We start from the raw sequence: 27,434 nt of genomic DNA on the forward strand, positions 1-27,434 counted from the left end.
GATCATGAGTTCAAGACCTGCCTGGGCAACATAGTGAGACCTTTTTAAAAGGAAGGAAAATGAAGGAAGAGAAGGAAGGTGGAAGGGAATGAAGGAAAATGATTTAAGTGATTATTGATTGAATGCAGATAGCACACTTTGTTGTGCCCTCCCTTCCTACAGCAGAGCAAAGGAGAGAGCCACAGAGAGATGGGATTAGTTTTGCTGTCATGGCAACTTTCTCTTCAGGCAGAAGGAAACTGAAGGACCTAAGGAGGTGAGGGGCTTTGTTTCTGGGCCCCTAACTCTAAGAAAGACTTTCAAGTGTTTAAATCCAAGAAGCTACAGGTCCTTACAATTAGACATTCACTTTCTTATGTGTAGATTTTTTAAAAGATGCAGACACCACCACTGAGCAGCTTAGCCTCCAGCCTCCATATGCTGCTGAAGCTGTCAATGTGGGCTAGGCTATCTATGCATTTCCTCCATGACTCTGTCTACTTTGTGAGGATGTGCTCTTTAAACCACCTTCTGGGCTCGCTCTGGACCTCACGATGTGAGTAACCTCTATTGAGAAGCAGGGGGCGTGTAGCCAGTCCTGGGGGAAAGAGGAAATGATGTCTGCCACACACAAGGCTCAGTCCACTTCTTTGCAGAATCCCAGTCTGATGGGAAGCTGATTTTGGTAAGGAAAGAGTCTGGTTTACAGTTGACCCTTTCCGTTCACCATGGTTACGTGTACAGTCTGTGTGGTGGTTGGAAGGCCTTGCCAATTGTTTTCCTACTGAGCCTCATACTGACTCATTATGTGCCGTGACTATTTAAAGAGACTATTTCTCAAACTAATCTCCATCAATAAATTATTAGCTCCACTTTTTTTTTTTGCTTTCTTACATCAATGTCAGACTATCTGGAATGTATATTTAAAAATAGTATTTGACCAAGAGATTCATGCCTATAAATGCTAGCACCAAGGAGGCTAAGAAAGAAGGGCTAAGACCAAGGCAAGCCTGGCCTATATAGTCAGTTCTAGGCCAGCCATGAATGTACATTAGGATCTTGGGGATAGAGGGGGAGAAAGAGATGGAGGGAGGGAGGGAGGGAGGGAGGGAGGGAGGGAGGGAGGGAGGGAGAGAGGGAGGGAGGGAGGGAGGGAGGGAGGGAGGGAGGGAGAGAGGAAGAGGGAGAGGAAGGAAAGGGAAAAGACGAATGAAAAGCTGAAGGAACAATCTCTTTATTGCCCCTTCTAGACATAAGAAACCTTCACTTGTGACTTTTCTCTTGGACATTTCACCATTTCAGAAAGGCTTCTCGGGGCTGGAGAGATGGCTCAGGGATTAAGAGCACTGTCTGCTCTTCCAGAGGACCTGAGTTCAGTTCCCAGCCATCACATGATGGCTCACAACCATCTATAATGAGATCTGGTGCCCTCTGCTGGCAGGCATGCATTGCATAACACACACACACAGAGAGAGAGAGAGAGAGAGAGAGAGAGAGAGAGAGAGAGAGAGAGAGACTTCTGAACTAACATTTGCCACACCTAGGTTCCTCACCAAGGTTTATGTAATGTTTACTGGAGGTTTGTTTTTCTTAGGAAAGAGTGGATTAGATGGCTCAGTGGTTAAGAGTGTGCACTTCCAGAGAGCCTGGATTCAATTCCCAGCACCCATATGGCAGCTCACAACTACCTATCACTCCTGTTTCGGGCATCTAACACTTCATACAGATATACATGCAGACAAAACACCAATGTACCTAAAATAAAAATAAATAAATATTTTTTTAGAAAGGGGCTGTGCTATGCCCAGATCCGTGAAGTCCCCTAAAAGTCAACAAGGAGACCCAGTCCCATATGTATAAGCAAAGAGCCTTTATTTTATACAAGTTTGCAAACTCCGTCCCTCTGTGTGTTTGCAAACTCCGTCTCTCTGTGTGTTTGCAAACTCCGTTTCTCCGTTGTTCCATGTATTATAATAATCGGAGAGCCCCGAGCTCACTTAGAGTTGGGTTTTTATAGTAGTAAAGGTGGGGGTGAGAGATTTCTAAGGCTCAGAACCCCTGATTGGCTGACATTTGTCTAGGGATGTCCTGGTGAATGTGTGCTGGCAGGTGATCCTATCTACAACGGCTGGAACGTTAGGATTTTCCTTTGGATGATCTGTTGTTGGGTGGTGCTTGGGTAATCTCAGTTTGTGGTCCTTCCTGCAACTGGATATTGCTTCAGGGTAAACTACTGAGACTCAGGCCTCCATTAAGCTTATCATGGCTGGGTCCTACACTGGCAGGTGATAATGGTTGTAAGTTGAGAACTTCCTTTGGGTGGTTTGCTCCTAGAGGCTTATCATGGTTGGCTGAGTCCTACTGGCTGAGGAGATGGGTCAGCAGTTAAAAGGATCTGGGTTCAATTTCCAGCACCCACATGACAGCTCACAGCTGTTTGTAACTCCAGTTCCAGGGGATCCAACATGTTCACACAGATATACATGGAGGCAAAACACCAATGCACAGAAAAAATAAAAATAAAGAAACCATAAAAAAAAAATCAAGTGTCTACTCACAGTGACAACAAGGGGGACATCTAACTCCTAGTTTTCATTTGTTTTACTTAGGGGTTGAAGCCAACATTAACATTTCTTGATGTACTCAAACTGTTCCTTGTCTCAGTGAGCTCTTGGCTCCAAAGACCTTCTCTGATGAGAAGAGCCAGAGAGCTAGAATCCATTATGTCTCATCCTTGTAATCACCAAGTCCACTTTTCTCAACTCCACAGAAAAGGCCAGAGTCTAGACTAAAAAGAAAACATGGAATCTTCAAGAAGAGTTAAGGTCTGGCCTTAACACAGGCCATTGGTGTAAGCAGAACTTTGAAACAGTTTGGAGGTCCACTTTGACCTTGGAGGGTCCTTGACTTACTTTCTCATCTTGTCCTTGTCATGGTGACACCCGGGACTTTTGGACTAGAAGTGAAAACCTGGAGTCAGACTCCAAGATTGTTCTGTGAGATTTCTCATGCCCACCCACTGCATACCCGTCCTCAAAAGGCTGGGATGGAATGTGACCGGCTTATCTTCTACATGTGATGGCAAAAAAAATAACTTCCTATGGGTGCTTCTGAGGAGTCCAGGTGGTAAAGATCTGGTAGAGCTAACTTCCAAACTGTCAACCAACCGCTGTATCCCTAATGATGCACTAATCACCCTATCCCTAACGATGTGCTAATCTCTGTATCCCTAACGACGCATTTTTAGAGGTGTTTTCCCTGTACAAAATGCTGGAGTGTGTTTTGTGCCCTGTTTGCTACTTGTTCCCAACCTCTGACCTGTTCTTTTGTTTTCTGTGTGTTGCAGGCAGCATAGTGTACCTCGGGATGATGGTGGGGGCCTTCTTCTGGGGAGGACTGGCAGACAAAGTGGGCAGGAAGCAGTCTCTCCTGATTTGCATGTCTGTCAACGGATTCTTTGCCTTCCTTTCTTCATTTGTCCAAGGCTATGGCTTCTTTCTCCTCTGTCGTTTGCTTTCTGGATTCGGGTAAGGTTTTTCTCCTTCCTATTTTATAGCGATGTGTTTGCTCCCAATTGTAGAGTTACACTCTGTAAGATCTTAGCACCGAGAAAGAAACTTGTAACACATTTCTACTATTTTTGTGTCAGCCTAAGAAGCCACAGTGTTGATTCTTGGAAATGTAATTATAGACATTTAAATCCCAGAAGGTACTGAGACACCCATGCTTCTGTGCCAGGTGGTGTTGTGACTTAGCTCGAAGGGACTGGTTTTGCTTAAGTTGGAATTCTGTTTGCACAGCAAAACATGTTCAGAATCACACATATTTTTTTAGAGATTTAAGTAAGAAAAAGCTGTGTCTATGAAAACGATTCACATTATTTAGGGACTGCTCTTAAATACAGGACTAGGCTGTCTCAAAAACTGTGGATTTTCCAGGCGGTGGTAGTGCATGCCTTTAATCCCAGCACTCAGAAGGCAGAAGCAGGTGGATCTTTGTGAGTTCAAGGCCAGCCTGGTCTACAAGAGCTAGTTCCAGGACAGGCCCCAAAGCTACAGAGAGAAACCCTGTCTCAAAAAAAAAAAAAAAAAGTACTGTGGCTTTATTGGTCTAGGTGGCCTGTGTGTATTTAACTGTGGGGGCAAAGGGGCTGCTTTAGAAAACATAGTAAGTTCTGATAGTAATTCCTGATTTGGGTAGAGTTAACTAGAGTCCACTCCTAGCCATGTGAGGGGGTGCAGCAGCATCAATGATAGAGCTATTTTCTTGAAGGAGATCGAAGCACGCACTTACTCAGGGTCCGTTTGTAAGTGTAAAACCCAAAGGTCTGTTTATGAGAGTTTGAAAACTCCACTTTAATATGGAAAAAAATGGTAGAAATATAAATTTCTGCCCCCCAATTCACAACTTAGAGTAAATCTTTTCAAGATACCGTTAGGAACTATAGCTACTTTCTTTTTAATGAAATAAGGAAGGCAAGATAGTTTATGAGTTTGGGAAGTTACCAGCAGCTGTTGATCACAACCTACAGAGCAGGACGCAATTCGACGGAAGAAAATCAGAGGACCCCAGCACGTCTTTCTCTTACATACATACGCTCAACTACACAAGTAGTTTTCGGAATATTATCAGTACGTGTTGGGCACACTCCAAAGGGCTGGAGCCTGCAGACACAGGACAGCTCGTCAGCATGTTAACTGCCTGAGGGAAGATAGGTTCTGTAAAGCTCAGTGGAGCAAGGTGTGATCACAGTGGCCTGACCCTGTAGACTGATGTCTGTGAGTCATGCGGTTCCCAGAAGTGAAATAGAGAACTGTTAAATTCTTATTTAATCTGTATAAGCAGAGATGTTTCATATCAAATGAACAAAACTCTAAATAAAAGAAATTATTAAAAACAACCATGGCTCCTCAGTCAGCTTCCAAGTGGGCACCGCTTTACAGACCTGGAACTTGCATAAGGGAGAAGCCAAGTCCCCGTGAGGAAGGATACCACTATGTCAGCAAAAATTAATTGTGAATATCTCTCACAATCTTCCTCCAAAGGGGATGGCTATGCTTCAAGAACAAAATAAATAAAGAGAAGATGGGCTTCTCAAAATTTACTGGCCCCTGACTGGATTCCAGTAAACCAAAGTGACGTGGTAGTCTGCCAGTCAGCATAGGAGGTTGGATCAGTGACATTTTAGCTCAAGTCTGGCTCACAGTGGGCCAGGAAGTCATCAGCTCTGTCTTGTGCTTGCTTGACTCTAAGGTTCCAGAGTGTTCCATTGGAAGAGATATGCCTGGCGGTGGCAGAGCCTCATTGGGCAGAGCATCTGCCTACCAGGTCCATTCATCACAAACCATAGAACACGAAGAGAAGTCCTGGGTCACCAAGACCACACCCTGCATGTTACAGATTTATAACCGAGATCGGCTATAATCAGTCCTGTTAACCTGCAACATCATAATTAAGTCACCTGGACCTCCTAAATCCAAGGCTTAGATGTCTTCCTGTTGTCTTTGCTGTGAATGCAGCAGGGACTCAGGGGAAGTTTGATTTTAGGCTGAGATCTGCCTGGGCTTGTGGTTTCACTGTCTCTAAATGGCCAAATGTGTTCCCGGTGTGCTCTCGTCCCCCTGCCCCACACTCTGGGTAGGATCTCACTATGAGTCTCAATGAATGGCCTCCAGCACATGGTCATCCTGCCTCAGCATCTCAAGTGCTGGCATTACAGGTGTGTGCTGCCAAGCTCAGATTTCCGTTTTTCTTTTTTTTTTTCTGTTTTTCTTTCTTTTCACCAAGCCAAGTCTTGAGTGCTGCTTCTTAAAAAAAAAAAAAAAAAAAAAAAAAAAAAAAAAAAAAAAAAAAAAAAAAAAAAAAAATCCAACTAACATAATCTTTGTGACTTGAAATGCTTATTCTGTACAAAAAGATTTTCCTGCTGGGTACACCAGTGTTTGTTGGGGTGAGGAATAGGATCTCACTAATTGTCCATCTGCCTTTTATTTTCTCAAATGAATCTCACACCAAGGCAACACACGTCCCTCTTTATCCTTTGTTACAGACAATTAGAAAGCTGGGAAATGGAGTTGGCACAGTTAATTCATTTTCATTTGCCCCAGAATTAAATTATTTGTTTCCAGTCACTGTTAATTAAGGGAATGAAAATGTGTTGGATGCCAGGCAATGTCAGATTTGGAAACTGCTCACTGTGGGCCTGGCACTCTTGAGCCTGCTGGTCAGGAGGAGAGTGGAGTAGCAGCAGTAATGACAGTAAAAATTCTTTGTGTCTGTGCACTGGGAATAAAAGAAGAATCATGTGAGTGGAGCCAAGCCACGTGTGCTTCATACCTGTGCATGGTGTCCATCACCTGATCGGGTGTCAGTGAGATCACTGTGGCTGTGTGGAATTCCTTGCCACTAACCAGGATTCTCCCATGAGCTTTACTTTTACAACTGCTTCAAAAATAAATCTAGGCATTCAAATTTTTTTCCCTTAATTAGAAATTCAAAGCGCAGGCAGGCTGTTTTTTCCAACTGGTCCACAGCTTCTGGGTTTTCTGGTTTTTTAGTCTGATTCAGAACTATGCTGTTTTCCATTCAAAAATGTTTTCCCCTAAGAAATAATTTACTCACCACATTGAGAAAGTGAGACTCAACCAGAAAGGACTCTGCCTGTGTGTGGCACCACATCCCAAACAGGATAGATGCTGCTAAGTGTTTCAACAGATCTGTTCAGAAAGATTTCTGACCTCAGAAAATTCAATGGAAAGACTTTTCCCAGCATATGCTTGAAATATTTTTAACTGGAAAATAATCTCAAATAAAACTATACGCAGAGGATTAATGTTTTCTTAGAAGATTTGTTGTTCAACATGGTAACCAACTGGCCACAAGTAGCTACCAAATACCTTAAATGTGACTTGCCCAGTGTAATGTATTTATTATAAGTGCAAAGATCTATTATTACTGTAATTTGAAGACTTGGAGCATGTAAAAAATGTACTATCCCATGGATAATTTTACAGTTAATACGTGTTGAGCAATAATACTCAGTAAATGAGCATATATTAAGATTAACCTTGATTTTTTTTTCCCCTTGCTTTAGTATCTCTTCTAGAAAACACGTAATTATACATGTGGCTGTGCTCACTCTGTATTTCTCTTGGAAGGTACTGTCTTAGACAGTGCCCTTTGCAAGGCTGATCTTTTTTAGCAAACCTTATCTTCCAGCCTGCCCTGTGGTAAAGGTAATGTTGATCCCAATGGGAAAGGGATGGAGCAAAATAGCTTCCGCATTCAGAGCATCCCATGACCACACATTAGCCATCTGCACCCTTTACAATTCATCCTTAGAGCCCCTTGTGGGTGGAATCTGGTGATGTTTGTCTACAGCTCTAGCAAGTGGTGGTCTGCTTCATGCAGAGCTTCAAGGGACAAAGCAGGAGGTAACCCGAGGATAGGTAAGTAGAGCGAGATCTAGAGGGAGGGTGAGCAGAAGGTGTTTTCAAAAAGTGACTGATGATTGCATCTGTGTGCTTTTATAAGAATTTCTCACAGATATTTGTAATAAGCCCTTTTATCTTTATTCATAGAGCCATTTAGGTGTTGGGGGAATGCATTCTTCTCTCAAGAGCTACAAGAGCTTTTGTATACAAGATAGCTTCAGCATCCTGACCTGTGTTGCGCCATCCCCACCCCCCAGGCACCAGGCTGCTTCAGCAAGTGTATATGTATCCACAGATGTAAAGGCTTAGGGGAACCAATCTGACTGTAAACAAGTTAGAAGAGTTACACTGATATATTTTTGTTATCATCTTTGGTTAACAATGTACAAACGCCCAGATTATGTTTACAAATCAGTATTTTCAAATGACCAAGTGTCCTACAAAAGAATAGCTTATGCAGTACTAAAAAATAACTTTCTGTGTCAAAAATTTTCTATTATGGTTTTGGAAATTGGAGAACTAAATTTCTCCACTGGCCGAGAAGATCTTTTACCAGTATTGTGCCTGTCCCACTTACTTCTATCTTGATTTATTATAGCAAGCATGTGCCTTCTAATCAGCATAGCACCCTCATCTTCTGTGTCAACCTAGCTTGCTCTACAGTTTGCCATGTGTGCTCTTTCATCTAAGCTAGAGCAGCCATAGACATGGATGTGTGAGTGTCCCTGTGGTAAGATATGGACGCCTTTGGGTATATGGCCAACAGCAGCATAGTTGCATCATATGGAAATGCAAGCTAACACAGTCATTATGAAAATCAGTGTGGAGGTTCCTCAAGAAATTAAAAGTTAAAAATAGATACACACATCTTTTGAACTGTTGTTTGGATTGTTTCTATCTCTGGGTACAATTTAAAGTGTAACCAACTGCTTCCGGATTGCTTTGTAATTTGACCAGCAGCATAATATCTTCCCTCCTTTCTGTTGATTCTCAGAGAGGATTAACAGGCTATTTTCCAAGGGAGTTATTTGTGGCTGTGATGCCTGGCATAGTCTACACCATACAGTGTGCTTTGTATATGCCCATAATACTTGTCTTCATAAAAGCTGCCAGGTCTGCCCACTCCTGAACCCTGCTTATCATCTATGTGGGACATGTGGCTTTACGGTTATTCCTCAACCTGCTCAATTACGTTCTCACATAATTTCCCACTTCCTAACAAGAATGCAAGGTAAAGGTAAAGGATTATTTGAAAATTACATTGTGGAAAAGCTAGAATTAAAGTCATTAAAGTATTCTTTATATGTGTGTGTTTTGTCTTGTATACACATGTATGCGTGTTTTGTGGGTATACTCACTCATGGGGTGTCTGTGGGAAGCCCATAGACTGAAGTCTGGATGTTTTCTTTATTGTTTCTCTGCTGTATTTGTTTTTTAACGCAGGATCTCTCACTGAACCTGGAGCGTACAGCTTCAGCTAAATTGGTCAATTCTTTGCCCACAGTCCACTTGTCTCTGCCCGAGTGTTGGGATTATAGGAGTACTCCGGACTTCAATCTCACATCCTCAGCACCCATGAGCTAAGCCAGTGTCCCATTTGTGACTTCATCTTAGTTACTGGGAAAAATAAAGCCAGAGATAGTTGTTAAAAAAAAACAAAACAAAAAACAAGGTTAATGTTACTTACCAAAATTAGTATTATTAATTATTTAAAATTTTATTTTCCCAACTCTAAACTGCCAGTTATCAATATTCAAGTTCATTTGTGCAAATTTATATAAGTTTTTTACTGGATAGTTTTCTCCCTGTATAATGTGGATTTCAATGATTATTCCTACTGTGTCTCCTATCATCACAGATAATTAAGATTTGACATTGTTGGAAGCTCGTAAGAGGTATTTAATGTCTGATAGTGAGGAAGTTCCTTATAAACTACTGTTCTGGTTGCTTCATTTTTGTAAACATTCCCTCACAGATTCTGCAAAGAAAGGACCTTGATCAGCTTTTAATAACAGCTATCATGATATAATGAACAATAAGTTTCCATGGTAAGAAATTTAGGGATGTCTCACCCATCAAATAGTATAAAAAATAATTATTCAATCCTTGCATTATGGATTTTTAAAATGAAACTAATTATATTTTTCACATTAAATCTCCATTCACTGTAATTGTTTCTCATCCTTAGCACCGTTAACGTTTTGGGTTGTGAAATTCTTTCTTCCTGGGGACCCATCCTGTTTATTGAGAGATGCTGAGCATCCTCCACGCCTCTACCTCCTTGATGCCAGAAGCACATCCTGAGTTGTAACAATGCACATTGCCTCTGGATAGCTCAGGACAGCCATGGGTCAAAGGAGAAAAACAAAAACCAAAACCACTTTTTTTTTTTTTTTTTTTTTTTTTGGTTTTTCGAGACAGGGTTTCTCTGTGGTTTTGGAGCCTTTCCTGGAACTAGCTCTTGTAGACCAGGCTGGTCTCGAACTCACAGAGATCTGCCTGCCTCTGCCTCCCAAGTGCTGGGATTAAAGGCGTGCGCCACCACCGCCCGGCTCAAAACCACTTTTAAAAGCTACCAATACATGAACTGTGAGAACGCCCACCAAAATATTTATCTTTGATGTGTTCTCAGAAACTATATCCTAATGTGCTAAACACCACCATCAAAAACAAATATGAGGTGTATTTTCCCGTGTATTTGACCTTTTCAGCTAGCAAATGGATTTCGTTTATTTCATACATGTGTATTATTGTGCTTTGCTGGCATTTGCCTTCCCACCAGCTCTTGTCTGCCCCCCCCCCATAGTCCCCTTTCCTCCCCCAGAGTGTCTTCCTTCTGTTTTTGTGTTAAGCGTACTGTTTTGTTCATTTATTTCTGTATTTGAGAAAAAACATATCATATTTGTCTTCCTGAGTCTTATTTATTTTGCCATCCACAAATCACATGATCTCATCCTTCTTCATGGCTGAATACACCTGGCTCCGTTGTGAATATGCACCATGCTTTCTTCATCCACTCACAAATAGAACAACTCCACGAGAAAAGAAGGTCACCCAATCAGTCTATTGACAGCTGATGGACAGTTTCACATCTGGACTGCTGTGAACAGTGCACTGTAGACATGCATGTGCAGATGCCATTGGGGTATGCCAGCTTAGACTCCTTTGGTATAACATCAAGAAGTGAAAGTGTTGGATTGTGTGTGGTAGTTTAATTTTCGGGTTTTTGAGGAACCCAAGAGTACTGATTCCTATCATCAGTGACTAACTCACATTACCACCAGCAGTGTCTAAGGATTCTACCTTCTCTTGATCCATATTTATTGTTGCTGTTTTTCTTTATGGTAAATTCTGATTAGACTCTGACCAAAAAAAAAAGTTGCAGTAAAACAACTACAGAAAAAAACTTTATTTTTTTAATTTGCAAATATTGGAAGGAAGGCTGTTGGCAGCTTTATCTTGTAATTGTCAGGTTTTGTAGAAACTAAATTATACTTCCAAGACATGAGTGCACCTGTTTTGCCTCTTGTCAAGAAATTTTTATTGATGATAATTATTGCAGTTCCCACATTTTTATGAAAGAGATCAGGTGTTTTAGAATCTTCTAGAATGTCCATCAGGATTGTCCAGCACCTTCTGATCTGCCCCAAGTGAACTCTTTCTGCGATAAGGACCACCAAGGCATTTGAGGAAAGGGCAGTCACAATGACTAAGGCACACAGTGACTCGGGAACACTGGGAAGTGTGCTGGCTCAGGACTTGCATCTCAGTGTCCTCGGCTTCTTTTGTGGTCAGACTGATTTTGGAAGGGGTGAGGGCCCTTGCTTTTCAGGATGTTTAAGTCATCAGAACAGCACAGTCCAGGGGAGCTGGTGTGCCTACTTCAACATGGAAAAGTCTGAAAATCTTAGGAGTTAATACGTGGTTCGTGCCCACTGAGCCAGGTACAGGGGACAAAACACACACCAGGCTGTTTCCACCTTCACCTTGAATGGAGTATGAAATATCAGAGACAGGTAACCTGGCAGCACAGGGGATGATTTTCCTCTGAAAAGAGCAGGCTACAGAATGTGATAATATTTTCCCTAAAATATATGGCTAGCCCCCTATAAGAGAGTGGGTGTTTGGATTGTTTTATAGAGAATAGAGAGTTTTGCAAACGATTGACTAGCATCCCACACTAACTGCTCAGATTCATTTAATTAGAGTTCTTTACAGCCTGGTGTTCAAACAGGTTGGGAGTCATCCATGAACAAAGGACTACCTTAGAAAAGAGTAGTGCATCAAAAATGAGCTTGATTGCTGAATATAACATTTTTCTCTTTTTAACTCTGACTTAATGAAAACTAACAGGCAGTCTTAAATTTTTAGCCATGTCGGAATACATTTATCTCAGTTTCAAGGTGCCTGACGTATCTTGGCATGCAATTTTGCTTTCATGAAGTATGAGTTATACCTGTCCCATTCAGAGTGTCCAGAATCCTGGTGAACTCTTAATTAGGATGTGAAGGGTCTGTCAAAACTTGAGATTCTTTTCTGCCCTGAAAACTGGGCTAAAGACACAACCCAGTGGGTAAACACCCTTATCATGTGTGCAAGCATGAGGGGATGAATTTGAATCCCCCAAAGCCGTGTGAAAGCTGAATGCACAGCATGAGCATCGAGAGAGGTGGGAAGTGGCAATGAGACCCTGGGAAGCTTGCAGGAGAGCCACCCTGTCATATGCAATGGCAAGCCAACCAACACGGAGATTCTGTCTCAAACAGGCAGAAAGTAAGGGCCAACACCAGGTCAGACCTCCAAATGCACACCCATATTCATGCACACTAATGTGTGCACGGGTGCACACACACACAGCTCACACACACACACACACACACACACACATCACATGAAGGGGCAGCAATGCTACAGAACAGGTACTCAGCATGACATGATTTGTGAGGGTAATATTCTATTTCCCACTCAAACTGTGTGTTGCTATGAAACCATCTAAAACCTGTTCAGACATTGCTGAATTTTGAAAGTGACCTAGCATGAGCTTCCCAAACAACCAAGCAAAATTATGAGTCTACTGTGGTATGGAGCCAGCCAGCTCTCACTGCCTACCACATGCATGTTTTTTGTTTGAGGATTTGGTTGGTAGACTGGGACCTGGTGGCAGCCCATGTGTGGGCTGATGTTAATCACCATGTCTTTCATCAGAATACTTTTTGAAGTTGTCCATTAGGAATTTTGGAAATAAGGCTTTAAGCAAGGAACTTACTGCTGATTCTTTGCGAGAAATGCACTGTGGGTCTGGGGATATTGTATTGTGCTTACAAAGCATGCACAAGGTCCTGGGGTTTGTGAAGCACCAGGAAACTAAGCAAGGAAGGAAGGGAGAGGGAGGTAAAAGGAGAGAGGGAAATAAAAGGAAGACAGGTACTATGACCCATTTTGATACACATGAAAATATGTACATAATGAATATAATTATATATGTTAATGTACATCATAAATGTTTTTTCATTTCATAGAATGGACTTAAGCTTTTCCTTATTACTTAAATTACCATCAAATATTTTCATTTCAATCATATTTCCTAAGAAGCTATAGAGATTACTAAACTGATTTCATGGCTCATAGACTGAATGCACTGAGCAGAGCAGTCTGTCTGTGTCCACTAGTGGATGACTTGAAGCATCATTGTAAGTGGGACAGATACTTAAAATGATGCTGTATTTGACCTCCCAGTTAATGTGAAGAATTATATATCCGGCGGTTCATTTGGTCAGGCCAATTTGTTGCGAAATGACCTTTCCTTAAATTGCATTTGCTGAAGGCATGACTAATAGTCCTTTATTGTATTAAAGGCTCAACAAAAATCAGTTGCTAGATGAATGGACATGTTTTACTCTTTGACATTACATTATTTGAAATGTCAATAGCAATTTACCTTATGGTACCATAAATGGAGGAATGCATACTTGTAGGCTAGATCTCTGGGAGGTAGCGCCACACCCTGGCTGTGTTGTTTCACATCTTTATATGTGTATATACACACACATGTATGTTTATGTAGTGATATGTAAGTAAAGCCTTTATGTCCAGCTTTAAGTGACATGTTTAGTAGAGTCTTTGTGTCTGCCTTGGGGAGAAATGTTTCAGCAAAGCCTTTGCTATGTTTGAGTTAATCAATAGAGGCTAAAAAATTGTTTTGAGACCATTTGAACCTTGGAGAAATGTCTCTCTGGAGACTCTGCACTTGGTGCTATGGGAGAGCTTGCAGCTGCACTGACCTTGGTTCTAAGACACTCCTGGCAGCCCTGGCTAAACACTCCCGGCTAGCCATGATTGAAAGGGACTGAGATCTGTGTGGGTTGTCTGCTTTCATGGGCAACAAGAGCAAGATAACTTTATTAGCTGGAACCTTTCACAGCCTCATCTAACCTTTTATGTTTGAATAAAGTAACTGGAGTGAGCTAGCTGGGTGTCAGTGTTTTCCAAGAAAGCTGAACCCCTCTGCTTCGTCGGAAAATGAAGGCTTAGCATCTTGGTGAGCTTCTCTATCTAGTGCGGTACCCTACAACCCAACATCAAACAATATGTATATGTGTATATTGCATATATATGTATTTGTGTGTGATATGTGTATATTGTATATATTATATATATTTGCTTAAACATATATATTCGGTTTTTCAAGGCAGAGTTTCTCTGTGTAGCCTTGGCTGTCCTGGAACTTGCTCTGTAAATAAGCTGGACTCAAACTCACAGAGACCCTTCTGCCTCTGCCTCCCGAATGCTAGGATTAAAGGTGTGCACCTCCACGACCTGGCCTAAAACAATACATTTAAGATAATAGTTTGAAGCAGATATAAGTAATACTTTCTGAGGCAGTTGTTCCAAAATTTAGAGAGTCAAGAATTTTTGAAATTAGAATGAAATCTATGATTTGCCTGCCAGAATAGACAAATTTTATCCCAACCAGCAAGATACGAATGGTGGTCCCTGATAAACCTAGGGGAGAGGAATTGAGGGGCAAGAGACAAGGAAAATGACGGCAAGACAGGATTTCTGATCAAACCGCCATTTATTATTCCTTGGAAGTTGTTATATAGCAAACGGGCGGGGGGGGGGGGAATGTGTCATGTCTGCTGGAGTTCAGGCCTGGAGACGTCCCTAGCTGATGAGTAAATACTGGGGGTCTGTGATTGTTCACTGACAAAGGAAAATGCTAATGTTTTCTAAAAGCCTGGTGCCTGCAGGTCTCACTAGGCTAATGTCCTAGGTCTGGAACTTGCCTGCAAAGGTGAATATCTTACTTGTGAATTTAAGATGGCTGTAAACAAAACGCAGATCTCAAAATACAGGTCTTTGCTTCTGGCAAAATTTATTGTTATTGTTGTTTTCGAGACAGGGTTTCTCTGTGTATCTTTGGCGCCTCTCCTGGCACTCGTTCTGAAGACCAGGCTGGCCTCGAACTCCTGAGTTCTGGGATTAAAGACGTGTGTCACTACTGCCCAGCAAGTAGACAAAATTTTCATTGTGTAGTGTCAACACGTGAGTGAGTCTTTCACTTGAATGGTTTACTCACTAGTCACACTATAGCTTCAAGTCAGTCAGTGGCTCTTATAAGTACCCTTTCTAGGCGGTGGACAAATGGCTCAGTGGTTAAGAATGCTTGCTGCTCTTCTAGAGGACCCTAGTTCAGTTGGAAGAACCTACACGGGTGTGGCTCATAAGCACCTATATGTAACTCCAGTTCCAGGAGATCTGACACTCTATTCTGGTCTCCATGGGTACCCACACATATGTACAAACACACACACACACACACACACACAAATAAATATATATAGTAAAATATTTTTAAGACAGAGGAATGAACAAAATACCATACTTGTTACAAACCCTTATGTTTGTGCTCATTCAGCTGTCCTGTCTCTGAATAAAGGTTAGAACCAATCTAGGAGGTGAGCCTGTCCATTTGTCTGCCAGCAAAGCACATCAGCCCTGCTGTGAGGGAACAGGGACAGACAGCCCCCTAGGGGTATTTACAGCAGAGCCCAAAGTTCCCAACAGTCATATTGATGAGAGACACATCACAGTTCTTCTCTTCGCTTTAATGAATCAATTAGGGTACTTATTTTCAAAACACCAGAATGCTGTGATTTTTAATAAATATCACGTAGACTGTCCAGCACTGAGCACAACCCCTATCTAAAGTGCAAGCAAAGCTGTCAACCACATTAGTGGGAAACCACTGCCACCTTCTGCCCACATAGCTTAATTGCAATTCCAAGTTTGGGCGAGACAGTAACGCACCTGTGTTCGCCATGGACACTTACTATAAAATGATAGAAAATGCACCTCACTTGCTGTGCCAGGGATGGGAGAGAATATGCATTGCTAGAGTTGGCTTTGGATTTGCCCCTCCCACCTCACCTTAGCTATCCCAGACCCAATCTCATGTGTTCTCTGCACCTCTTGGCAGAATTGGAGGCGCCATTCCTACCGTGTTCTCCTACTTCGCTGAAGTCCTAGCCCGGGAGAAGCGGGGTGAGCACCTCAGTTGGCTCTGCATGTTCTGGATGATTGGTGGAATCTACGCGTCAGCCATGGCCTGGGCCATCATCCCACACTACGGTAAGGGACTGGCCATGTTTCGGCTTCCCTCTCCATCCGCTTCCTCTCTGCCCTGAGCTCTGGCTTGGGGACAGTGCTGTCCTCGTCAGGTGTCTGCCACTCATAATGCTCAGGGGGTATTCCTCTCCATGGGGAGGTCTGTATAAAGACCGTGTCAAATGGTCTTTTGGGCACGTGGCTAGAAGAGGCAGGACTCTAGTGCTGGTCTTGCACAGTAAGAGTTGGTGGTCACCCCATCCTCCACTTTCCACATAGCTGCGATTCCTTCGGGCTAACCCATCTCTGACACTGTCTATCTAGGTTCAGAGTCAGGTCCCACAGGTTGAGTCAGGTCCACACGACTGACCCATTTCTGATGCTTCAGGTAACAACTGCAAGTCCAGGCCTCCTCTGAGTGACCAGCTAGAAATTGGAGCTTTCCACAATCCTCCTCCTCATGTGCAGCTGGTTTCTATAATGGCTCACAGATCTCAGGGATATGCCTACCTTGAATTTCTCAATTTATTATCAAGGACATTACAGAGAATACAAGTGAGTTGCCAGATGCCGACATATGGGGAGAGCAAAGAACCACACCTCCTCCAGGTTCACCATTCTCCATGCATTCAGCAGCAGGGAGCTTCCAAATCTCATAGTTCATGGGTACGGTCAGTTAATAACCCAGGTTTTAACCGGAGGATGGGGTGCATAACTGTGGTATGTCTTTCTGGTGACCCACTCTACACAGAAACACTTCAGAACATGGCTCATCTAAACAAAGACGCCCCTATCTCCCAGATAACTCCAGAGGGTGAGGTCTCTTCTTGTGAGCTGAGAATGAAGTTCTGCCACAGTTGCTACCAGGAATCACAATAGTACAGTCAGGGTCAACATCAGCCACAGTTGCTACCAGGAATCACAATAGTACAGTCAGGGTCAACATCGGCCACAGTTGCTACCAGGAATCACAATAGTACAGTCAGGGTCAGCATCCACCACAGTTTCTACCAGGAATCACAATAGTACCATCAAATGACAGCATTCTCCACAGTTGTACCAGGAACCACAATAGTGCACTCAGTGTCAGCATCCACCACAGTTGCTACCAGGAATCACAATAGCACACTCAATGTCAGCATCCGCCACAGTTGTACCAGGAATCACAATAGCACACTCAATGTCAGCATCCGCCACAGTCGCTACCAGGAATCACAATAGTACACTCAATGCCAACATTTTTCTCTTCTGTCACACTCATTCTCATGTATTTGCTGTAGCTATCGAGCCTGACTTAGGGTTGAAGTCAGATTCCCACAATTCAGGAGGGACACAGACACTCCATAGGGCATTATCCAGAGTGACCACATCAACCATCAACAGCGTTTATAGAGATGTGACCTCCCACCTCTCTTGAGACTGTCATACACTTCAGATGCACACAGGCGTCAGTTCTGTGTCAGCCAGGCCCTGTCTGTCTTCAGGCAACTCAACGGGGAGAGGAGCAAGACTGTGTCTCATAGACAGGCACACATAAGTGGTGACACTGCCTAGCCACTCTCCAGACCCTCTCATCTGTCTCTCCTCAGCCATTGCCATGCCTGCTTCCATGGGCAATAAAAAGCCCCATTCTGAGCAATACTCTCAGTCTCAGAAAACACAAGTTTCAAGTTGCTTCATCTACAAACAGTGAAGTACAGAAATCAACAAGAATCAAACTCAGTGTGCAGGAAGAAGGAAAACTAACTCCCCTTCCTTCTTCCCTCTCTTTCTTCCTCCCCCCATCCTCCTCTCCCACCCCTTTCAACAAGCTAATGCTTGTAAAGTAGAAATACTGTATAAATTAAAACTACACATGACTTCAGACTGGGGGACCAGGGATGTGTCTCAGGGGCAGAGTGCTTGTCGGACAAGCCCAAGGACCTGGATCCAGACTCCTGGATTGAAAAACAAACAAACAAAAGCACGGCCTACTCTTAGTTCTTAAAATCTGATAAACCAGACCAAATTAGATTACTTTTTAAATCCATTTGCTTATTTTCTATTTTTATTTCTTTTGAGAACAGTACAATTTCTCATGATAAAGCATAATTTTGAGAGGTCCCCAGCACACATAGACAGGTGTGGGTATCCCAAGGTGCTGTTGTTTGCTTTGCCGTATTGAGCACAGATATTGTGTTGTCTCAGTCTTCCTTCTGATAAGCCTGAAAAGTTATGTAAAGGCCAAAACTGTATTTAAAAACAAGAACAAAAATCAAGACAAGGATTATCATGGTCTGTAGAGAGCTTCCCTTTGCCAAGTGCTGAAGTTGTGAATGGCATTCTGGCCCAAGTGGTTTCCAGTTGATTCTGGGCCAAAGGTGCCTTCGTGTGGCCAGTTCCTTCAGAACTGTCTTTAGTCACCATCCAAGGAAGCAGAGATTGTCTCCTTCACCTGGGACCTCAGGACCTCAGCCACCCTCAGAACCTTAGATTGGAGAGCAGCGTTGGGTCCAGGCCCCTCTCAGCTCAGATTAACATGGAAAGAAAGACCCCTGAGAGGTTACTCTGTGGGAACTAGAGAAGGCGAAATGTAAACGCAGACCCTCTGCCAAGTCCAGCCTTACTCACCATGGTTCTCAGAGCTACTGCTGGTCCACCCACGCACAGCCTTTTTAGCCATTAGAGAAAGGTGCTTGTGGCCAGTGGGATGGCTCAGTGGCTAAGCATATATATTGCTTTTGCAGAGGACCTGAGTTCAGTTGCCAGAGCCCACATCAGACAGATCGCAACTGCCTGTTAACTCCAGCTGCAAGGGTACCCAGTATCTCTGGCCTCCATGGGCATTGGTGGCACTCACGTGCACATACCCTCACCACATACAAGTACACACAAACACATACAAGTTATTAAAAATAATAAATAAATCCTTAAAAAGTAAGGTGCCCTCTAGGTGGGCAAAATTATAGCCCCATTCATCATTTTTGCATGGGTTCCAGGGAGATTGTTCTCTTTCTCTCTCTGTCTTTCTCTCTGTCTCTCTGTCTCTGTCTTTCTCTCTCTCTGTCTCTCACTCACTCTCCTCTTTCTCTCTTCTCTTCTCTCCCTCTCCTCTGCTCCCACTTAACCCTCTCCAAGCCAGCCTCTCCTTTGTCCTATCCTCCCATGACACCTCCTTTCCTTGGCTATAGCCAAACCTCTCTGGAACTCCTTGGTTCCTTGGGTCCCTTCCTGGCCCTCCCTTCCCATCATATCACTCAGGGTCTCATCTGCTGGCCATGCAGCTGACGCCATGTATTAACTTCTGCAAGCTGCTCATTGCCTTTCTTTTGCTTTCCCTGCTAAGGATTCGGCTCTTCTGATTTGCCCTTATACTTCCCTGTCTTGCAATTGTGCATGGCCTGAAGGCCTGAGGACCTCTTTCTTTGCCATGCATCGGTGCCTAATATACAGGAATGCAAGCTCTGTCATTTTAATCTCAAAAAGGACAAACTGATTTATCCACAATTAACCTGTCTATCAAAACTAATCCATCTCTAACTAACTCATCTCTGACTGTCATGGTAGAAGGTCACATATCACAAAGCCACTTGTGAAAAGTGAGAATGCAACAAAATGAAATGTCTGGGATGACCTTAATTTTGATGATGTGGGTGGAACCTTAAGAAGTAACGACCTGGGCAGTAAAGTAATCACGGAATATTAAAATCTTGGGGCCGTATTTTCTTGAAGTCTTTCCATGGCCAGAAGTGTAGAGCCAACAACATATCACCTCAGTCAGCCCTGTCTGCAGATTAGAACCAGCAGGGGGAAATCTTGTGAAACACCCTTGCCGGAGTCACTGCTGTGCTCTTGGATGGTAGAGTCTTGTTTGCTTTTGAAAAGTTAAAATCCAGAAGCTCCTATGTTGAGGTATCTGCCAGTGAGGCTGCTGTCCTATGGATGGGTTCTTTCGAGTGCGCTCCTTCCCAGAATCCCCTAGCCAGGTGCTTAAGAATTGTCTACATCTATGGAAAATATACTTTTCTGGAAATGTTTTCAGTAAGTTTTCTACTTCCCACAATCAAATCAGATCCTCCAGGCTAAGGACTCAGTGCTGTCTTTATTCTTATTCTTTTTAGCATAAAGTAAGTATGACTGACAAATACAAATTATATATAGTTGATATTCACAACCTAACTTTGTATACATGCAAGATGGCTCAGCCAATAAAAGCTCTTGTCGTGATCTGAATTAGAGCTCTGGAACCCACATGGTGGAAAGAGAGAGTTGACCAAAGCTACCCTTGAACCCAGCATGGGCACCAAGGTGCACACACATTTACAGACATACACACCATAAGGTAAATAAATAAATGCAAAAAGTAGTTTTAAAGAAAATAGAGCATTAAATGTTTAGGGGTAAGCTTTATATTTTCACTGTTTTTTCACTCTATTTTCTGTTTTGTATGAATGATCCAGAAGCCCATTGAAACAGGAGCAGGTCACTTGCTCCTCCTCCGCTTCTCCATCCTCTCTCACTGAGGAGATGTTTGAGGACCGCTATTATTGTAGGGCTGGGTATGGATGCATTTGAGAGCACAGCACAGTGACCTGAAGTTTGGTGTTGGCTTTCTCAGATGGAGGGAAAGTATGGATAATCGGCTCCCACGTTGCAGATATGCTTCAGGTGGATGAGAGCACACATTAGGGTGGCTCATGCACACAAGACTCTCTTGACGGCCCCTATGTCAGGTACTTCTTTCCTGCCTACAGGGCACAACCATCAGTAGGGAGCCTGAGCCTGATGTCACTGAGATACAGTGGCTCCACACAAGTCTCCAAGCAAAGCAGACCTTATGTTTGGTCCAAGGATTCTGAAAGGATTCTTGAGCAGTTAGATACACCACCAGGGGTTTTGATGGCTTCGTGGCCTGGTGAGTTAAGATACGAGCTGCTAATGCTAAGAGCTAATGCTGGAAACTAATGCTAGGAGCTAATGTTGGGAGCTAATACTGGAAGCTAATGCTAGATAATGGAATTGGCCTAGTTTTTGTTCCAGCATCAAATAATGATGGAACTTTCCCTCACATTATCAGTCTTTGGTAAAGTTGAAACCTTACCCAGAGATGGGTAGTTGCTAATATCTGAAGGTTTCCAGCATAAAATCTCACACCTATAATCCTAACACTAAGCAGGGCTGAGACAGAAGGATTTCCGTAAGTTCAAAGCCCTCTGGGCTACATAGGACATTTCAGCATAGCTTGGGCTACACAATGAAGCCCTGCCTTGATCTCCATCCCCTCCTCTTCCCCTTGCCCCACTTCCCTCTGCCGGACCAACTAACTAGGTGTAGGGAGTGTGACTATCCTGGGCACCCATTCTCAAACCCAGGTTTCTGGTCTCAGTGGAAACTGGCTACCAGCACATAAAGGAACATGGCAGCTTACCCTGTGTTTCAGAAGCTGTTATTACCATGATGGTTTATATCTGTGGACTACAATATTCATGTTGATACTGTTCATAATGATCATATCATTTCTCTGTTTCTGCCATATGAATTTTGAGAATCAAACTCCAGTGTTTATAGCAAGCACCTCCTCTACCTACTAAACCATCCTGCCAGCCCCAGGTTGATTTTGTCAGCACCTGTGTGAATCTCACAGTGACAAATGGGAACTGGCAGGTGGCTATTTGTTATGCTAATACCATTTTCTTGGATGTAAACCCAGGAGAGGCTGGACCCCATGTTCACCTAGTTTTATACCCTTGAGGCATATTTTTTAGATATTGTGTTTGTTTGTTTATTTTTTCATTTATTGTTGTATGTGTGTGCATGTGCACACACGTGTAGTACAGCACACAGGCGGAGCACAGGTGATAACTTACAGGAGTCTGCTCTCTGTTTCCACTATGTGGGTCATGGAGATGGAAACCAGGTCAGCAGGCTTGGTGAAAGGCATTCTGTACCAGCTGAGCCAACTCCAAACCTCCTGAGGCATCTTTACACTGTTGTCTGTGGTAGCCGTGCCATGCTAACAACGTTCCTAACAACAGAGTTCAAGAGCTTCCTCTTTCTCTCCACCCTTGGCGGCGTGCATTGTCTGTTTTAGGGCAGCTGTTCTGGCTGAGATGGTGGTCTCCCACTGAACGTGGGTGGAAACAAGCAGCTTTTTCAGAAGCAGACATGGCTCCGATGGAAAAGCCCTCCCAACACTCCCCTGCTTCTCTCTCTCTCTCTCTCTCTCTCTCTCTCTCTCTCTCTCTCTCTCTCTCTCTCTCTCTCTCTCCCTCTCTCTCTGTCTCCCTCCACACTCTCCAGCAATGAGAATACATCATCATTTAATGGAAACCCAATTACCTTCCAGGGAAAATGGGAACAGGGCTGACTCATCACTCTGGTCCTCCCACCTGAAGCTTTTAGTGAGTTCCGGATGCGGGGGCTGCTGCTTCCCTGCTGTGCCGTCCACTCCATTACACTCCTGGCACTCTGCTTGACTGTGCATTGGATGATGAGGTGTACATCCCAGTGAGGAGCAAGGATGCTCAGTCAACTAAGGGAGGGGATTTTCAGCATGAGGAGCTCACTCACACTGTACTCAGCACCCAATAACCCCCAGGCTGTGTCTGGCTCATGCTTTCACTGTGAGCATAATAGAACTAAACAGCACAGTCCAAGTCCATCCTGGACGCCAGCCCCTTTCGGCCTCAGAGAGACGGTGGCCTGAAAAACACACATCATCCCAATGTTGTCCAAATTACACTGTGCTTGGATGAGATCAATACATCTTACTGAGGAGGAAGGGAGAGAAGACCACACTGATGGGGGGGAGGATAAGGAGGCATCCCTTGGATTGCAGAAGAAAGGAATTGTGACAAGTAACATCAGTCTCTATACTACTGCCTCATTGAGCTCTGATAAACACAGTGTCACTTCCAGTCAGCATTCCAGTAAGAGTCAGGTAACCCCCAGAAGATATCCAATCTTCAAAAGTGGCAACCACTTTTAAGTGTGTTGGTGTAAGTCTGTAATCCCAGCTACTTCGATGCTGAGGCATGAGGGTTGTACATTCAAGACTTCCCTGGGCTACATAGTGACTTCAAGACCAGCCTGGGCAACTTAATGAAGGCTTGTCTCAGAAATATTTAGGTATAAAGGCACTCTGGATATAGCTCAGATATAGAACTTCTTGTCTTCTATGAGCAAAGCCCTGGAGCCCATCCTCAGCACCACAGGAAAACAAGCAAAGTGGCAGTGACATTCACTGTGTGATTATCTTCCTACCTTAGATACTCAAATTGTTTATGTTTACTGTGAGCATAGAAACTACAGGGAAAGGTCAAGAATGAGCCAAAGCATGTGACACTGTCCAGTACGGTGTGGGGGTGGGACTAACAGTTAAATTAAGGAAGTGAATCTGGAGAACATAACATTATAGAATGCCAGTGACCTGGAAGCTTCATCCTCCACTCATGCTCATTGGATAAGTTTATTTTCAGTGGACACATAAAACGCAAGCATGTAAGTTATGGTGATTATCTGCATTGATGTCGACATGCAAGACTGTACGCTCCTGTGCTACCATCATTGCTTGGTAGCACTACAGCTTTGTGACCAGGGGTCATCCTTCCCTCAGTTAGTTGAAGTCTACAGACCTCTTTCTAGAACAATGCTTTTGCATGAAAAAGATAGGATTATACATGAAACAATTCCTGTCAAGTACAGTTAGTAAGATGTAACAATATCGGGCAACAGGTGACAGGGATGGTCACTACCATAAAGTTAAAATGGGCATGAGGACATAAACTAGAAATCACTGGGTATTTCCTTTAGAACTTTAAGATGCCATTGAACCCTGGGTCCAAATTCCTACATTTTATTTCTTCACATTTGTTAAAATTAGAATTGACTAGACGTAAAGAAAAACCAGCTAACAGGAGGCATAAACAAACTTGTTTTCTATTCCATAAGATTATCTGCAAGCAATCCAGAGTCATTATCATAGCTCAATAGTTATCACCAAAGACTCCAGTTTCTTCCAAGTGTTCTACCATTCCTGGCATAGTTTTGCTAGTCAATATTATGGGAAACACAAAATAGTAGATACCTAGAAGGATATGATATACCTGTGCTCCTATCAAAAATGACCCTACCTAGCTGCAAGAGAGTCTGGGAAATATAGTCTCCAAGCAAAAAGGATAGTGTAGTGAATGTGGGAAGACAGTGAGCCATCTCTGCTGTAGTGTTTTATTCTTTCTCTGTGAAATCTTGGATGCTCCTGCATTTTAGAATCTATTACTATTGACCAACATGGAGTTGCAACTAACCAGAAGAGAATGGGAATATTTGGGAAAGCTACTAGGTACCTAGTAGGTGGTCAATAAGGCTGGAGAACCAGGCTCAGAAAGCAACAGGAGCCAAGAGAATCTTCTCTTAAATAACCAACATGATCCATCAGAAAACTCAAAATTTTCCTAGACCAAAAGAAAAGGCAATTTAAGAAAAATTACCACAAATTCCACATTACCTAGTGTCAAAATTAGCTGTTTTATTGGCTTTATTTTTCTTCATAAGTCATGGGGAGTTATTTTCTTTGCAAGATAGAAACCTCCTAGGTACCACTTGCTTTAGTGTGTCAATTATTGCCAGGAGATTTCATTATGGATAAATTACTCTATGTCTTCCTTTAGACAAGATGCTTTGTACATTGTGATGTGTGCCAGGAAGGAACCAGGTACTATTTGAAAGATGGGTATCATTTGAGTGAACAAGGACTTTGTATGTTGGTTTTAGAGTAGATGGATACTAGGTTCTCAAGATCTCCAGCCAGTGGTCCCTCCGCAGCATTTCAGAGTGCATCAGACTTACCTGGTCCTCAGATCATAGGTTTCCCCCTAGCTACATATGAAAACAGTTTTCCACTGCTAGGCCTTTGTTCCTCTCTCCAAGGTAAATGCAGAGATATGCCTTCCTGTGATTATCTTTATCAGCAGGCATTTGGTAAGTGCTTGGGGTCTAGGAAAGAGCGTTCCATTTAAGGTGTCCACGGGTATCCAAGGATATAGGATTACTGCTTTTCCAAACTGCTGCTCTGGTTTTACCCCATGACCAGAATGGCTGAAAACAGCATACCCAGAAACTGATAATTTAGAGGCCTGGGTTCCTTCTTTGTTTCTATTGCCTAGAGCAAGACTCCAGACCTAGACTCATAGGTTTAGTGTGTGCGCTCTGATCAGGAACCATGGCTTCTCCCTGACTGCTTATGTAGTCTGGTATATGTGCTATCTGATCAGGAACCATGGCTTCTCCCTGACTATTTATGTAGCTTGCTTGCTTACCCGATTCTATCCATGCTGGGAGAAAAGAAGTGGCATGCTGATTTAAACAATCTGTGCCCTACTCATAATTTTACTGAAAATAAACCTTTTAGCTCTTTCTAACCACCTAAAAATGTAGCATAGTGCACTAACCTTCTCCTCTAGAATTCCCTGATGGTTTAATTCCTTTCTTAAATAACTTTCTTCATTAAGTAACTCACTAGATGTGCACTAGCCACTCCCCTCTATGAGCTGTCAGCACAGATCTGTGTGTATGCGTGAAAACTCTTATCTGATGGAACATAGTTAGGAGGCTTCCCCAAAAGATGACACAGAAGGTGTGTGGCATCATTGTACCTGTAGTGTATATATCTGGCTGGTGGCATCTGTCCCCTTGCTCAAGTGATGCTGTCCTAGCTCCATGCCAAGCCTTCTAAGGTCTAAGCTTCATTTTGCATAAGAAAATCTAGATAACTGCAGGATTCTTTATTATTTTAAAAATTATCATACTGGGGGGCTGGAGAGATGGCTCAGTGGTTAAGAGCATTGTCTGCTCTTCCAAAGGTCATGAGTTCAATTCCCAGCCACTACATGGTGGCTCACAACCATCTGTAATGAGGTCTGATGCCCTCTTCTAGCCTGCGGACACACACACAGACAGAATATTGTATACATAATAAATAAATATTTTTAAAAAATTATCATACTGAAGAGTTCATAAGAAACACAAAGGCTTTTGTATCACACTCTTCGTAGCCTACAGGTGGGAAATCCTCCCCTGACCTGTGTTTCCTTCAAAAGCATCGTGAGATCTTTCTGGTCCCCTTCACACACAGCATGAGAGCGGAAACTGCTTTCTCCTTCCTTTGGGACTCTGACCCCACTCTCACATTATCCTCCTTACTATGCAGAGGAATCCAGCTTTGCCAGCTTCTGATCGTGGGTTACATGTGCGTTCTTTATTAGTCAGCTCAGCCTCCTGATTTTCCTTATGGGGGGATGCTACTGCCTGGGAGGCTTATACAACAAATATTCTCTCATGTTATGAAGGCTAGAAGTCCAAGGCAGGCTGCTGGAGTGGAGCAGGGGGTTGGTTCTGATGAAAGCTATCTTCCCGACTTGCAGATAGGCACCTTCCTGCTGCACCATCACATGGCAAGAGTAGGCAAGGTCTGGCTCTTTCTTCCTCTTCTTATAAAACCACAATCCTGCTGGCTTAGGGCCTCATCCTTATTACCTCGGTAAGCCTTAAGGGCCTTAACTTCAGATATAATCGTATGATAATACAGTGTTCAAGCTATGGATTTGAGAAAACACAATTCAGTTCATTAACTGTATCTTAGCAAAAGAGAGGGGGGGGAGAAGAAAGAAAGAAAGAAAGAAAGAAAGAAAGAAAGGAAGGAAGGAAGGAAGGAAGGAAGGAAGGAAGGAAGGAAGGAAGGAAGGAAGGAAGGAAGAAAGAGAAAGAAAGAAAGAAAGAAAGAAAGAAAGAAAGAAAGAAAGAAAGAAAGAAAGAAAGAAGGGGGTCAGCAAAAAACCTGCCAGCCATTAGAAAGCAGCTCTACCCTTTGAAAGCACTGGGCTAGAGTTATTATTTTCTAATATTTTTCAATACAAACTGCTAAGCCTAACTTAATAATTCTCTCTCTAAGGTATGCCCCATTCCTGTGCATATTTCCATATTCTGAAATAGACAAGACACATGGGAAGTTAGGGCACCGTTCTCTGGGAAGAAGTGTTTTAAAAATACCCTTACTAGGTTGAGTTCACCATTAACCTAATTAGATCCCTCACCCAAGGCTTGCAGTTAGCATTGTTATCAAGTCCTAGTAACTAACCGTTTTGCTTCTAAGTGTACTTCCACCTGGAGGAACATAAAGAGCCAGCCCATCCCCAAATGCCCCTTTTTGTGAGTCACGATCATTCCTCAGACACTCATGAATGTTGTTGAGCTGTCTTTGGAAGCAAGAAATGGAATTTTGTAGAGCAGAGAATTCTTTCTTTGTACTTTAGGGTACAAGTTGCTGAACTTTGGATATCATTTTTCTTCCATATTTGTGGTGGGGTCCTCAGAAATTCTAATTATCTTTTAACTACTCCAGGTTGGTAAGGTAAAAAGTTGCAGAGTTTACCCATCTCT

The 27,434-nt window shown here is 43.0% G+C and overlaps 1 protein-coding gene across 1 annotated transcript in view; it reads left to right on the forward strand.

The window, feature by feature from the left end:
- Nucleotides 1-27,434, forward strand: part of Sv2c (synaptic vesicle glycoprotein 2C) — a 174,949-nt gene that overhangs the window by 76,278 nt on the left and 71,237 nt on the right. The window contains exons 3-4 of the mRNA XM_057790024.1: nucleotides 3,326-3,506; nucleotides 15,892-16,043. Of these exons, the coding sequence (XP_057646007.1) occupies nucleotides 3,326-3,506; nucleotides 15,892-16,043 (333 nt within the window). The remainder of the gene's footprint in view (nucleotides 1-3,325; nucleotides 3,507-15,891; nucleotides 16,044-27,434) is intronic.

The sequence above is a fragment of the Chionomys nivalis genome, chromosome 15, assembly GCF_950005125.1.
Source record: "Chionomys nivalis chromosome 15, mChiNiv1.1, whole genome shotgun sequence".
Lineage (NCBI taxonomy): Eukaryota > Metazoa > Chordata > Mammalia > Rodentia > Cricetidae > Chionomys > Chionomys nivalis.